Raw genomic sequence first — 14,930 nt, forward strand, 5'->3', positions numbered from 1 at the left:
TCTGTCTTCTCTTTCCTAGGATCCAATGTCCCCACAGTGTAATGCATCAACCCTAATTGAATCTCCTTTATGGGTAGCACATGTAAATGGAGCCAGCAGATGTCGCTATAGTGGGCAAAATTGGCAAACCATTACTGACTTTTTTATTCCCTCCTCCCTTTATGGAAGGGGGCAGAGGGAAATCCTGCCTGGCCATGCCCATCCTCTCCCATGGGCCGGCTCAGCTCGGAGAGGGGACTTTCCCTTGTACTCCCCACCCTCTTTCTCCTAATCCCTCCCTCCTCGCTTTCCTCTCTGGTCCCCTCCCTCTCTTGTTGAGAAATTAAGAGTGATTGATAAAGTTATACCCCCAGGAAGGCTGTGGCTGCCATGCTGGAATGGAAAATTCTGCATAGTCAACTAGGTAATGACTTTCCAGCCAGGTTTGAACCTATAAGACTCAGCTTTTCATGCCCAGCCAGAGGTTTTATAATATGCAGAAAAAGTAAAGTCATTCTGAAGGCATAATTAAAGCACAGCAAAGACAAATCACAAACTGAAGCCAGATAGTAAAATAAAGCATAGGAGAGAGACGATGGAAGGGAGAAACATGTCTGGAGTTCTTGGGGTCTCAAAAGGGTGGCCACCCCCTGGCAAAACATAATCGGTGTTCCCTTGTTCAAAGAGGGAAACTCTTGCAGCCAGCAGCCTCCAGGCTTAGTTGGTAACTGTGATCAACATAACGGATTGCCACAACTCAGCTCCCCGGCTGACCCGGAGAGATCTTTTAAAATCTGCATCTGGCCCAGCCTCGGCTCCCCATTTCTTCCCCAGGGTGGTGAATTACGACTCCCAAAACGCTTAGCTAGAATTCAAACACTGAACCTTGCAGGACAACCAGCCCAAGGCCTGATTACAGAAGCCTCCTGTGCTCCCCTTCTAATCCTAAAACTTGGGTTTCATAGCTCATTCCTTCAAGCCAGGCTTTCATTATACCTTCCACACTCTTACGACAACAATCTACCATCATAAATACCTATTATGATCATACTGGCATCTACCTTCTAGGGCCTGTGGGTATCAAATGAGGTAATATTTGTAAAGCACTTAGGACTGTGCCTAGCACAAAGCAGGTGTTTAATAAATACTTGTTTCCTTGTTTACTTCTGCCTTCCTCTCTCCCTTCCTTCTTCCTTCCTTTCTTTCCTTCCTCCCACCCTCCTGTCCTTCCTTTCCTCTCTTTCTTGCTCCCTCCATCCTTTCTTTCCTTCTTCCTTCCTTTCCTTCCTTTCTCCTTCCCTTTTTCCCTTCCTTCCTTCCTTCCTTCCTTCTAACTCCAAGGCCAATGCTCTTTCCATGACAACATAAATGAACTTTCCTCTATTTCATAAAGTAGTCCTACTGGGCACAAACCTACATATTGGACAATTTTAGGGCTGCCTTATCCTCATTCAAGTACAAGGATACTAATCCATATGTTGGAGTCACAAACTGCTCCTTCCGTAGTCTTAAAAATAGGTCTCACATTCTCAATGTTTTCCATTTTTCTTTAGTGTTATTTTTAAAAAATCATAGCTAGGCCCACTAGGTAGTGCAGTGGATAGAGCACTGGCCCTGAAGTCAGGAAAACCTAAGATAAAATCTTGTGTCAGACACATATCAGTTGTGTGACCCCGGGCAAGTCACTTAACTCTGATTGCCTCCAAAATAAAACAAAAAAAATTTAAAAAAATCATAATTTATGAACAGCCCAGCAAAGTGATTCATATGCAAAGCCTCCAGTTAATTGCTGAAGTATTACCAATTTTCTAACACCAAACACATCCTTCACTTTCTTAAATTTCAACCACTCTCTGCTCCCCTAGGATGCAAATGATGTGAATTGTTTTTTCCTAATTTTAGCACAAAGGCGGCATGTGGTGTTCTTTTTTTTTTTCTTTTTCATCTTTCATTATGCTTAGTGCCATATGGTACATGCAGAACTCCTCACAAGGAGTGTTTGGGGAGAATGGAACTCACGGGTGATGTGTCTCTTTTGGTGTGGAAGGCAGCTCTTCCCTAAATGATTTTTCTGCTCTAGCTGCAAATACTTTCTTTTCTCTGCTCAAATCCCTTACTTGGGATTATATCATCGATCCCCAACCGGAAGGGACCTCTGAGATCATCTAATCTAATAGCCTCATTTTACAGATGAGAAGACTGAGGGGCAAGGACGCTGACTGGCCTGACTTGATCTGACTTTATTCGGGGCACAACGGTAGTGAGTGATACAGGCAGGATTTGAACCTAAGCCCTTTGCTGCCAGAGCCTGGTGCTCTTTCCACTAAATCAAGCTAACTAATAACAACAAACAAATCACCTGCATTTGTCCATCAGTCGGCATGCTTTGGCAGCCTTATATGACACAGCACACCATTTACAAATGGGTCTGTACAATGTTTATTCAGATTCAGGGAGCCTCTATCTTCTAGACAGACTAAGCAAAGATTGAACACTTGGTTATTTTCCTTCCTGGAGTTAGGAAACCCAAGTTCAAATCCAGCCTCAAACACTAGCTCTGTGACCTTGGGCAAGTCACTTAACCTCTGTCTGCCTTAGTTTCCTCGGCTGTAAGATGGGGATAATAATAGCACCTAGCTCCAGAATTGTTGTGAGGATCAAATGAGAAAATTTTTTTGTAAATTTGTAAAATTTACTTTGTAAAGCCTGGCACACAGTAGGCACTTGATACATGTTTTTCTTGTCTTTCTTTCTTTCCCTCCTTCCTTCATCTTCTTCCTTCCTTCCTTCCCTCCTTCCCTCCCTCCCTCCTTCTTTCTCTCCTTCCTACCTTTCTTCTTACCTTCCAAAATTGACAACTCCAACAGGCCCCTATCTCCCCTAAACATTGAAGCAGTAAGACATTAATAAGCATCCTGTCTCCTAAGGGACATTATTGTATGCCTTAGAGTGGCTATGAGGAATAAGACTAAAACTGAATTATTTGTTACCTAAATAATGTCACTTTGCTCCCGCCTAACCTTTACCCCAAATAGATTGATTGCCGCATCCTGCTGCAATCATAAATAGAAATTACAGATGGATAAATAGTGAAACAAGAATTTGGCCATGGACTGGAAAAGAACTGCTGATAGAAGAATTTATAATAAGTCTTCCTCCGACGCAGATGATATGAATGGGGAAGGGGGAGGGGGGAGGGCGAGGATGTGATTTTCTGAGCGCCGAAAGCAGAATGGGAAAGATCTGTCTTTTCATTTCTTCTAAAATGTAATGTTAGACCTAAAAGCTAAAATGAAAATTGCTGGCTCTTTCTTTTAAAGGTTTTTATTTTAATTAATTATTCCTACTAAGTAGGTGCCATGCTCTCATCTTTTTTTTTTCAATGCAGAAAGCTAATTAGTGCCCTCTAAATTTCAGTGCCTATGTGACAAAGCCTCTGCCTCTCCACCCTAGTTAGGCTCCACTGGACACATAATTAGGGCCGTAATTAGGTAGGAATTTCTAGACTTTTTCGGTGTAACTAGTAAAGACCCAGAGAGTTCAGCTTTTGAAAAGTAATGCCAACTGTGTCTTTTCAACCCACCAGTACCGAGTCCAGTTAAGGCCCGAATCAATTTAGACACTGGATAGGTATCACTTTGTTTCGGGCTTTTATTGTATTCATATACGAATTGCTAGCTAAAGCCAGCAATTCAGTATCTTTGAGGAGTTGCTCACCAGCCCCCAGTGGCTTTGCCGTTTGCTTGGGTTAACCCAGTGGCCAAGCTCCTTTGTCATGGTGGACAAGGTCATGACCCCAACCCCCACTGGAACCTGCCCCAAAGAGTATCTCACTGCCAGCTGTCATGCTGATTTGGGGAACAGAACTTTAACCACAACATAACTGAGTTGTGCTATGTGGGGGGCCAGGATGGGGAGATACTGCTCATAATAAGGTGTTCCTTTCTAGTCATCAAACTCAGGGCCACAACTCCACCTTCTAAGGCCAGTTCTCTGCTCCAACGACCTAGATAGATGGTGTCTCCAGTTTTCAAATGTTAGTAATTCACTGAGTATTTTTCTTCACTGGTAAAGATTATTGAAATTAAACCAGATCAACAAGCATTTATTAAACTTTATATTACTATATATATGCTATACTATACTACTACTATGCTATAGTATATTCTACCAGTGATACAGCATATGCTATACTATACTATATATACTATATATTATATTATATATTGCTATATACATTATATATTACTATGTACCAGGTAAGCCCTGCTAAGCCCTATAATGAAAAGCAAAAATAGTTCCAGGACAGCCCGCTTGTAGAAGGTGAGATTTTATCTGAGACTTGAAAGAAGCCTGAGAAGCCAGGAAGTAAAGGTAAGGAGGAAGTAAACCCCATGGAGGACAACCAGTGAAAATGCCCAGTCAGGAGGAGTGCCCTGTGTGAGGAGCAGTAAGGAGGCCAGTGTCAATGGATTAGGGAGTACGTGGAAAACTAGGGAGGGGACAGGCTTCACAAAGACTTTACAAGTGGATTTCCTATTTGGTCCTTGATGTAATAGAGAGTTACTGAAGTTGATTGAATAAGAGGCGGACATGGTCAGAGCTGCTCTTTGGGAAAATCGCTGAGAGCTGAGTGAAGGATGAAGTGAAGTCAGGAGAGATTTGTGGCAGGCCCACCAGCGGCTACTCCAGTAGACCAGGCATGAGGTGATGAGGGCCTGCCCCAGGATGGTGGCAGTGCTGGAGGAGAGGAGAGGGCATGTACAACTGATGTTATGAAGACATCATTGACGTAACAAATTGGATATGGGAGGACAGAGATTGAGGAGTGGAGGATGATGCCTAGGATTTGAGTTGGGGTGACTGGGAGAATGGGGGTGCCCTCGAGAGTAATAGGGAAGTTTAAAAAGAGGGAAAGGCTTGGAAGGGGAAGATAATAAGTTCCCTTTTGGACATGCTAAGTTTGATAAGTCTATGGGACATCTAGTTTGAGATTTCCAAAAGGCAGTTGGAGATATGAGACTTTTATTGTTGTTCAGCCATTTCAGTCATGTCTAACTCTTCATGACCTCATTTGGGGTTTTCTTGGCAAACATACTGGAGTGGTTTGCTGTTTCCTTCTCCAGCTTGTTTTACAGATGAGGAAACTGAGGCAAACAGGGTTAAGTGACTTGCCTAGGGTCACACAGCTAGTAAATGTGCGAGGCCAAATTTGAACTCAGGAACATGAATCTTCCCGGGCCCAGCACTCTATCCACTGTGCCACCTAGATTAGGGCAGGATAAATCTATCCTGAGAATTATCTGCATAGAGTTGATAGATGAATCCATAGGAGCTGATGAAATCAAGTGAAATAATATAGATGGAGGAAAGAAAAGGGCTCATGACAGAGTTTTGGGGGACACTGATAATTAGTAGTCATGACCTAAATATAATTATTAATCTGAGAGTGCTTTTACAGGAAAGACAAATACAGAGGGAAAGACTTCACCATGACTCTTCACAACCCCCATCAATCACCTTTCCCTTCTACTTTCGTAACATTTTAAATATAATATATTAAAAATACCAGCCATCTACAGGAGAAAAATGTAAGTGACTTGCCCAAGGTCATGCAAGTAGGAAATGGTAAAGCAACAATCTGAGCTCAGATTTTGAACCCCAAGTAAAGCACAGTGTGAAGAGTATGAAGCTGACTTCAGCTGACAAGGGTCTCCTAAGCCTCTCTGGCCTGCACTGACCTTGTTTTCTGGAGCTCCAAGGATGTTATTTTGCAGCTCCCTCTTCCCTGCAATGCACAAACACATATGTCATCACTGCCCACTTGAGGTACAATCAGATTCCCCAAAGATAGCTTAACAACTCAAGCACCAAATGGAAATTTTCTCAATGATTATCAGTGTTGACGGGCATTTCTACACATATAGTATGAAGAGTATGCTATTGTGACTTCTAAATTTTATTTTGTGTTGTGTGTGTGTTTTTGTTTGAATTTTAGCCCTTGTGGTAGCAATTCTCCGCTTCATACAGTTGAAACCCAAAGTTTTGAACCCGTGGCTAAACGTGAGTGGCTTGGTGGCCCTGTGCCTGGCTTCCTTTGGAATGACATTACTCGGTAATTTTCAGGTACTTTCTTTTCTGCCTTTTCTCCTGCCCCATACTAGTTATGCTTTCATCTTACCTTTATTTCCAACATAACCACTAGATTCCTGCTTACTTAAATATGGCAGCCAACCATTTGCTTTTCCTGTATCTCTGTGAGTCTCTAGGAAGAAGTCTAAGGATGCTAATGGAAGCACATCACCCCCCCACCTCCAGTGGACTGAGAGGTCTGGATGGGTTTATTTTTGGGGGGAGGGGTATTCTTTCATTCTGTTCTGCCTTTGTTATGTATGTGTTTGGAACTGGGTGCTGGGAATAGGAGCATAGATTTCTCAGTGTCACTTAGACCAACCCCTTCATTTGACAGATAGAGAAACTGAGTCCAGAGCAGTAAAGTTAGTTACTAAGCAACTTGCTACCAGTAAGTGTCAGAGCTAGGATTTGAACTAAGGTTCTTCAATTCCAAATTCAATGTACTTTTACTATACCAGTGATGTCAAACTCTGCTAGCTGTATATTACCTTAGAAAACAACAAAGTAACATTATCTATGTTGTATTGTATTTTTATTTATTCTGTTCACATTTCCCAACATTGGCCCTCAATACAATGAACTTACTGGAAGGTAGCTGAGAAACAGGGCAGCTAGGGGGTGCCATAATGCATAGAGCACAGGGCCTGGAGTCAGGAATTCATCCTGAATTCAAATCTAGCCTCAGACACTTACTAGCTGTGTGACCCTGGGCAAGTCACTTCACCTTGTTTGCCTCAGTTTCCTCATCTGTAAAATGAGCTGCAGAAGGAAATGGCAAACCACCCCAGTATCTTCTGCCAAGAAAACCCCAAATGGCATCACAAAGAGTTGGAAAAACTGAAAAAAAAGACTGAAAAACATCTATCCCTATTTTATAAATTAGAAAACCAAGGTAGACAGAGGTGAAATGACTTATCCAAGGTCATGCCATGAGTGTCTAAGGCAGGGTTTGAACTCAGGTTTTCCTGACTTCAAATTCACAACCTAAACAAGCCTGAAGGCTATGAGATGAGTGAACCTGGTACTGGGTGGTTTCATCAAAGGATAAAGGAATGATCCTTGGAAGCATGATTATTATTCCAGTCAGCTGACCAGTAGCCATAGCTATTACAAAATGGATATTCTGAATGACTACACTGATTGTTCCATTACAGCTATAAATTTCATCTGGGGACTGTCCTTCCCGTTTTTTGTCCAAGCTAGCAAATTTTGTCATATCCTACAACTACATACTAATCTCTGATCATTGTGTGCTTAGCAAGTGAACGGTTGTACAGGTCAGAGAATTCTCTAGTTCTGTACTCCATACCAAATATCTGGTGTTATTTCAAGAACACTTGCTATGAATCAGCTGGGCTCTCTCAGTGCATCAAGCCCCAACATGTTACGGAAAATTATTCAATCTCACATGCATCTTTCCTAGCGTCCCTTTAGGCCCCTGTAAGTCAGGGCCCAGCTTCGCCTCATGAAAGTATAGGTATGGCAGGCACATTGTGAGTGGTTGTATTTCCAAACTGAGAATCTCCAGGAATAAATTCCATGACCATTGGTCAGAAGGGATCCCTAATTCATTATGTAGCTCAACAGGCTGATATTGATGACGAGGTCATCCTGTATGGACCACTGGTAGTCATTCAAGGAATCCTGGACCTCAGAGCACACTCTGACCCATTGGAATCTCAGGCCATCAGAAAGTCTCACACATTAATGAGGATTGTCCATGTGGAACTTACCCCCAACCCACCTAGACTTGATGCATTTGGAGTCTGGCCAGTGACTTGTTTTAATTGGCTCAACCAGTGGTATCCTTTTTATATAGTCCAGATTGTCACTGTAGTGTTGGCCTCCTCCCAGAGGTATCTAATTAAATCTTATTTACTTCTCTTAGTAAAGACACTCCAGTACTAGTCATGCCTCTAAGATGTGGCAATCAGTCATCCTCGTGAAGCAATAAGAACATTGGCAAGAAACGGGTTATTAAAGAAAGTGATTTCTATCATTCCTGGTTTATCATTTACAATTGTCTTACCTTCTTTCCCAAATTTTTTGTTATTTCATCGTTTCAGTCATGTCTGACTCTCTATTTGGGGTATTCTTGGCAAAGATACTATAATGGTTTGCCATTTCCTTCTCTAGCTCATTTTACAGATGAGGAAACTGAGGCAAACAGGCTTAAGTGACTTGCCCAAGGTCACATAGATAGTGTGGCCAGATCTGAACTCAAGAAGATGAGTCTTCCTGACTCCAGGCCCAGCTCTCTATGTGCTATGCCCCCTAGCCGCCCTTCCCAATATTAGAGAGAGTAATATGGTCCCTTTGCATTAAGATTACCAGTACCCAGGTACTCAGCTGTATCTATTTGCTTATAGAATGTAGTAATACCCATGCTTAAAACAGCGTGGTTTGATTTGCACATCAGTGAATACAGATATTTTGCATATCAGTATGTACTTTTATCCAATCCCTTCTTAAATAAATATTTGTGGCCACAAAGGTCAGGAATAGCAAGTGAAGGAAACAGTAAGGACAGCTATCTGGTATTGTGGCTAAGCCTTCCACAAAGGCACTCACTGGGACTTAGCCATAAAGGGATTCACGGACAGTCGTTTTTTTGTCCCAGAAGTGGTAGACACTACCATGGGGTACAGCCTTTTTGCTCCAGAGTGCCAATGCCTTATCTTTGGACAGGGGAGTGGTTACTAACCCAGTCAACTTGACCCTGTGCTCCAAGCTTTTGAGTCAACTAGGTGGCTAGCACTGAGCAGAGAGACAACAAGATCTGAGTTCAGATGTGACCTCAGACACTTGCTAGGTGTGTGACCCTGGACAAGTCACTTCACTTCTGTTTGCCTCAGTTTCCTCATTTGTAAAATGGGGATAATAATAGCACCTACCTTCATGAGTTGTTGTGAGGATCAAATAAGATAATTGCAGAGTACTTAGTATGATATTGGGCACATGGTAAGCATTATATGTATTAGTTATCATTATTATTATCTCTGTGGGGGCAAAGGTTCTTTTACAATGAGAGGCATGATTGAAAGATCTCAACTTAATGGGGTCATGAAGAGGCAGACACAACTGAAACAACTGAATAAAAAAAACAAAAACAAAAACCCAACATCTGCTTACAAAATCTTTCAGCCGTTACTTAATTCTAGTTCTTTTCCTCTGTTAATTATTTCCCATTTATCCTGTATGTAGGTGTAGATTATAAGCTCCTTGAGGGCAGGGACTGTTCTTTTGCCTCTTTTTATATCCCCAGTGCTTAGCACAGTGACTGTCTGTCACCCAGTATCTCTGGAAGTCTTTCCAAGCTCATGTTTGTTGCTTCTATGAGCTGGCACATAGTAGGCACTTTATAAATGTTTACTGATTGACAGCTTTGGAATCTGCTCTTGCAACAGAGTGACATTGAAAGATATTCTATTCATCCCCAAACATTCTATAACAAGAATATATTTATAACTGTAGCATTTAATTATTTGCATAAGATCAACCCATATTTTTAAAAATACCCATGATGCATGCTTTTCTCTTTATCTTGACTGGTTTCCCAACACGATATTCTTACCAATCAGTTTTGGACTAGAGCCACAGTAATTGCCCCAATGCCCTGAAATCTAGGAACAAGGGAAAGAAAGATCTTCCTCCTTCCATCTTAGATGGAAACAGGGGCTGGTCTTGCACAAAATCAAGGTCTTCTAGACCGGAAATAGAAGCTGAGGAAGAAGTCAAAGAAACTAATAATTGTTTGATCTTTGTAAAGACATTCTCACTTCATTTTACCCTCCGTGACTCAGTAATTTTTTCATAGCTGGTTGTATGTTGTCCTTTATGCTCAAAAAGGACCCAAATGACATCAGTACATTGGGGTCAGGGTCCAGTGTGTGCAACTGTGGCTAATCAGACCAATACAAGCTTAGAAAGACTCTACCACAAGTTGGCCCCACATTGTCCATATGAACATTTGGAATGGAGATGTCTCTAAATTTGCACATCTCACATTTCTTTTGAGCTACTACAATTTTGCTTTGCATTTTATCATGGTACCCTTAGGCCAAAAGAAATACCTAACAGTTCTATTTATTAAGTAGTCAGGTCCAACAATTGAATAAGTACTTATAACTTACTAGCCATCTGGAAAAATAATATACATAGATGGATAGAAAAAATAATATATTTCTTTCATTCTTAACCACAATTACTTATTCATGGCATGTTGTGCCAATTGGACACTGAACAACTCAAACCTTAGGATCAGAATGGACACCACCACTCTCATTTCCTGTTCCATGTTGATTTTTTTAGGGTACTCGCTTTTAAATCACAGCAACTACCCAAAACCCAGCTTCTCAAAGATTGATAGGACTTCTCAAATGGAAGCTTTAGCACTCAGCAGGAAATAGTTACTTTTATCCTCTGTCTTTTCCTAGAAAATTTAAAATATCCCTGAGAACCACAGCCTGAATAGGTGAAAAATAAAAGGCCATGGCCTTGATTATGAAGCCAGCGTAGGCCTTCTGTCTCTAAATTGCCTGGCTATTTTCAGGATGGCCTTGGATTGGACTTCTGAGAAACCACTCTGGACAGGCTATTCCTGGCCTGAATTTTGTTAAAAAATTTTTTTAACTTTTTATTCTCTGGAACCAGGCTTCTGCCTATAAAGTTTGCTATTTTCAGCATCAAGGAGAAGGCCTTGGAAATTGCCTGGGACTAATGGAAGCCCTATCAGAAACATCATTTGGTGAAAATTAACAATCTTAAAGCTAAAATGGAAGGAATTTGAATTAGAGGGAAATCACACAAATTTATTGCTCGTTTACCTCTGATAGTATTTCCAGTTTTCTGACATCTGCTGTACTATTTACCAAAACCAAATTAACTTTTGACATACTGGAAAAGACATGCTTAAATATTTACAACAATCATTAATGGGAAGAGCCCTATGTCTCCCAGACAAACTTTTATACTAAATATTAGCAATAAATTCGTAAGTCAAATAGCATTCAGATCAAAGAGGTTCCAACCTCCAAATTTTACATAACATTAATGTTAATATAAAAACAACAATAATAATAATGCTAGCATTTATATAGCACTTAAAGATTTGTAAAGTGCTTTACATATCTCATTTTAGTCAGCCAGTAAAGAAACAGTTATTAAGTGCCTATTGTGTGCAGGGCACTGTGCTAAGCACTTTTTTGTTGTTCAGTCATTTTTTCAGTCATGTCTGACTCATTGTGACCCAAATCTGGGGTTTTGGGGACAGATATACTAGAGTGGTTTGCCATTTCCTTCTCCAGTTCACTTTACGGAGGAGGAAACTGAGGCAAACAGGGTTAAGTGGCTTGCCCAGGGTTACACAGCTAGTAAATGTCTGAGGCTAAATTTGAACTCAGGTCCTGCTGACTCCATCGCTGGTGTCACCTAAATGCCTTGCTAAGCACGAGAGATACAAAGAAAGGCAAAAGACAGTCTGCTCTCAAGGAGCTCACGGTCTAATGGGAGAGACAGCCTGCCATGTACAAATGAGATTTAGACAAGATAAATTGGAAATACTCAATGGAGGGAAAGCAGTAATGAAGGAAATGGGATGGGAGGGACACCTTGGGAGATGAGTGCTATTATTATCACCGCTTTACAGATGAGGAAACCGGGACAAAAAGAGGCTGAGTGATTTGCCCAAGTTGATACAGCTAGTGAATGTCTGAAGCAGGATTTGAACTCAACTCTCCTTGTCTTGAGCAAAATGTAGTATCTATCTCACCATCTAAGGACATTACATATGCACAATTCTCTAACTATCATTCCCAAAGAGCAATAGCATTGCTTTGTATTGGGCTTCCGTGACACATCTCCTTTCCTTGGGGCTGTGTTCTGTGGGACTGAGCAGAAGCCACAATGTGGAAGATTTAGAATAGAATGAAAAGAGAGGAAGAGCACTGAGTGTAGGGGACTTTTTCATGGAGTTTAGCAAATGAGAGAAGAATTTTAATATGAGTGCTAGCTAGCAATAATAGGAGGATCGAGTAAGAGAGTTTTTGTTGTTGTTTTTTAACAATGGAGGAAACACAGGCATGTTGGTAGGGAAAAGGAAAAGTGCAAGTCGATAGAGATTGAAGAGAGAGAGGGAGAGACAGAGAGAAAGAAAGAGAGAAGAGAGAAAAAAGAGAGAAAGAGGAGAGGGAGGGAGAGAGAGAGAGAGAGAGAGAGAGGGGAGAGAGAGACAGAGAGAGAAAGAGGAGAGAGAGAGAGAGGAGAGGAGAGAGAGGAGAGACAGAGACAGAAAGAAAGGAGAGAGACAGAGAGAGAGAGAGAGAAAGGAGAGAGAGAATGATAGTAAACTCAGTCTGCCCTAGGAAACAGAGGAGATGGAATCATGAGTGCAGGAATCAAACCTGCCACTTATTTCTCTGCCAGCTCTGAAACCCTGGACCAAGAGCCACAAGGTTCATGGAACTCTCAGGAGCTGGCAGAGGTTAAGCTCCTAGTCACCAAATGAGGCCATTTAATTGTGGGGGAAATTCTGTTCTCTACACTTTAAGCAAAGTCTGCCCAAGATCGTTCCTTACTATACCAGTATTCTCACTTGGAGAGAGGCCCAGCTCTTCAAAGATTCTTCCTGCTCATTGGAATTCTCTCTGACCTGTGAAGTGTGTCCACTCACATCTTACTCATGAGATAAAATACAAAGATAAAAGATAAAATTCCACAGCACAGGAAAACAGAAGTACAGAGGTTAGATTTGGGTTTGGTTTTTTTTTTTTAATTTGTTTGCAATGAACAATAGTAATATTGAAGAAATATTTCCCTGAAACCAATTACTTCCTCTTTAACTACTCCCTCTAAGATTTCCCCTTTCTTTTGCTCAAAAGTATACAGGAAGATTAAGTCATTTAATTGGATTTTTTTTTAAAAGGCATTCCTGCTCCTAGCTGAGTCACCAAAGGCTAAGTCTCTTAGCTTCAGGAAATTAAGATCCTTCCCTTAAGCTGATTAAATCTTCTCAGGGAAAAAGGAAAAGAACCTATATGTTCTAAAATATTTATAGCAGCTCTCTTTGTGGTGACAAAGAACTGGAAATTAAGGGGATGCCCATCAGCTGGGGAATAGCTGAACAAGTTGTGGTATGTGAATGTAATGGAATACTATTGTGCTATAAGAGATGGTGAGTGGGTTGGTTTTAGAAAAACACAGAACGACTTGCATGAAATAATGCAGAGTGAAATGAACAGAACCAAGAGAACACTGTATACAGTAACAGCAATTTTGTTCAATGAGTAACTGTGAATGATTAAGCTGTTCTGAGTGATATGAATATTCAAATCAACCACAAACGACTTATGCTATCTGTCCTTCGAGAAAGAAATTACATACGCAAGTATATATTGTATGGTTCCATATATATCTATATCAAATGTTGGCCTCCTATAGTACGGGGTTGGGAAGGGAGGGACAGAAACAACTTGGAATTCAAAACGTAACAAAAATAAATTAAATAAATATAAGGTAATTTTTAAAATGATCAATTCCTCTATTCAAGGAAGGAATATCACTTAGGTTTTTTAACCAAGCGGCACCAGGGATATCAGACCAGGACACTGTGGTAATATTTTTTTCTTACTGCTATATGTTTCCACTGTCACCTCCAAGGTCATACAGCCCATCTTCCTACCCAATGCAGATATGCCTTCTACAACATTCATTTCAATTCAACAAACATTTTTTAATGTTGACTAAAAGAGAACAAAAACAGAAAAGCAGCCAGATTGGACCAACTAAATATAGAAATCTGTACTTGAAAGTAATATTGTTTGGAGGGCATATTGAAAGATCGGTTCAAAGGAGGAGATAATGGAAAAATCTTGCATCTTATTCACAGCTAAAAAGGGTGACTGAGAGGATAGCTCCATGCCTACTTTCCCAACTGTATAAAACTTCAAATAAAAGTCAAGGGCATCTGTGATAGGGATAGGGAATAAGCAGATCTTTCTGAGTATTCATGGATGAACCACATATTTACTATTTCACAGTTGGCAGGAAAAAATGTAGAAGATATAAGATCCAGTTGGGCTTTGTCGATTTTGCAAAAAGTATTTGACTAGATTGAGCAATACACCACCTTACAGTCTTTTCTTCACACCAAGTATCTCCCACCCACACATCAAAAATCGCTCAAGAAAGCCACCACAACAGAAATAATCCTGTTTGATGACCTTCTGACCACAAACATCAGGCACCAAGGCATAAAACAGAGAGCTGTCTCCTTGCCACAGGTATTCACCATTGTGACAGACGAGATCCGGCACAGATTTCAAGTTGAAGAGAAAGCTTCCCTGGGGATGTTGAGGTCCACAAGATACTCCTGTTTGCAGATGATCTTATGCTAGTTGCATCCAGCTCTGGAATCCAGCAAAGTCTCCTGGAAAGAGAGAGCCATGACCCCTCAAAAGAGTTTTTGACGTGACCGTCCCCAAGTAGGTAAGGAATGTCAATTGCCCGAATTATGACATGAAAATGGATGGACAGCCTAGAGCTTCTCTATCAGCATGGACATGTAGGACAAACAGGACAAACGGACAGCTTGCACCCGAAATTCAACAAGAAGAAGACGGCATAGTGGCTCTTCTTGGGGAAATCATGCTCTATGGGTTGTACTCTCCCTCCATTACACTTTCTCCTAAGTTAAATACTTGCTAACCTCAGCAAATCAGCTGAGGTATATTTGGCACATATGCCCGAGGTCCTAATTCTGGAATATTCTGAGAGACTGAAGACTAGAACGCTGTCTTTTTGAGTGCGTCACGGAGCAC

At 41.0% G+C, this 14,930-nt stretch overlaps 1 protein-coding gene across 3 annotated transcripts in view; it reads left to right on the forward strand.

The window, feature by feature from the left end:
- The window catches only part of TMEM150C (transmembrane protein 150C), a 66,506-nt gene that overhangs the window by 43,995 nt on the left and 7,581 nt on the right, over nucleotides 1–14,930 (forward strand). For all 3 annotated transcript variants that reach the window (XM_027854459.1, XM_027854458.1, XM_027854457.1), the window contains exon 6: nucleotides 5,978–6,105. In XM_027854459.1, coding sequence (XP_027710260.1) covers nucleotides 5,978–6,105 — 128 coding nt within the window. The remainder of the gene's footprint in view (nucleotides 1–5,977; nucleotides 6,106–14,930) is intronic.

Source organism: Vombatus ursinus, unplaced genomic scaffold (assembly GCF_900497805.2).
Source record: "Vombatus ursinus unplaced genomic scaffold, bare-nosed wombat genome assembly UNPS02010461.1, whole genome shotgun sequence".
In the NCBI taxonomy this organism is placed as follows: domain Eukaryota; kingdom Metazoa; phylum Chordata; class Mammalia; order Diprotodontia; family Vombatidae; genus Vombatus; species Vombatus ursinus.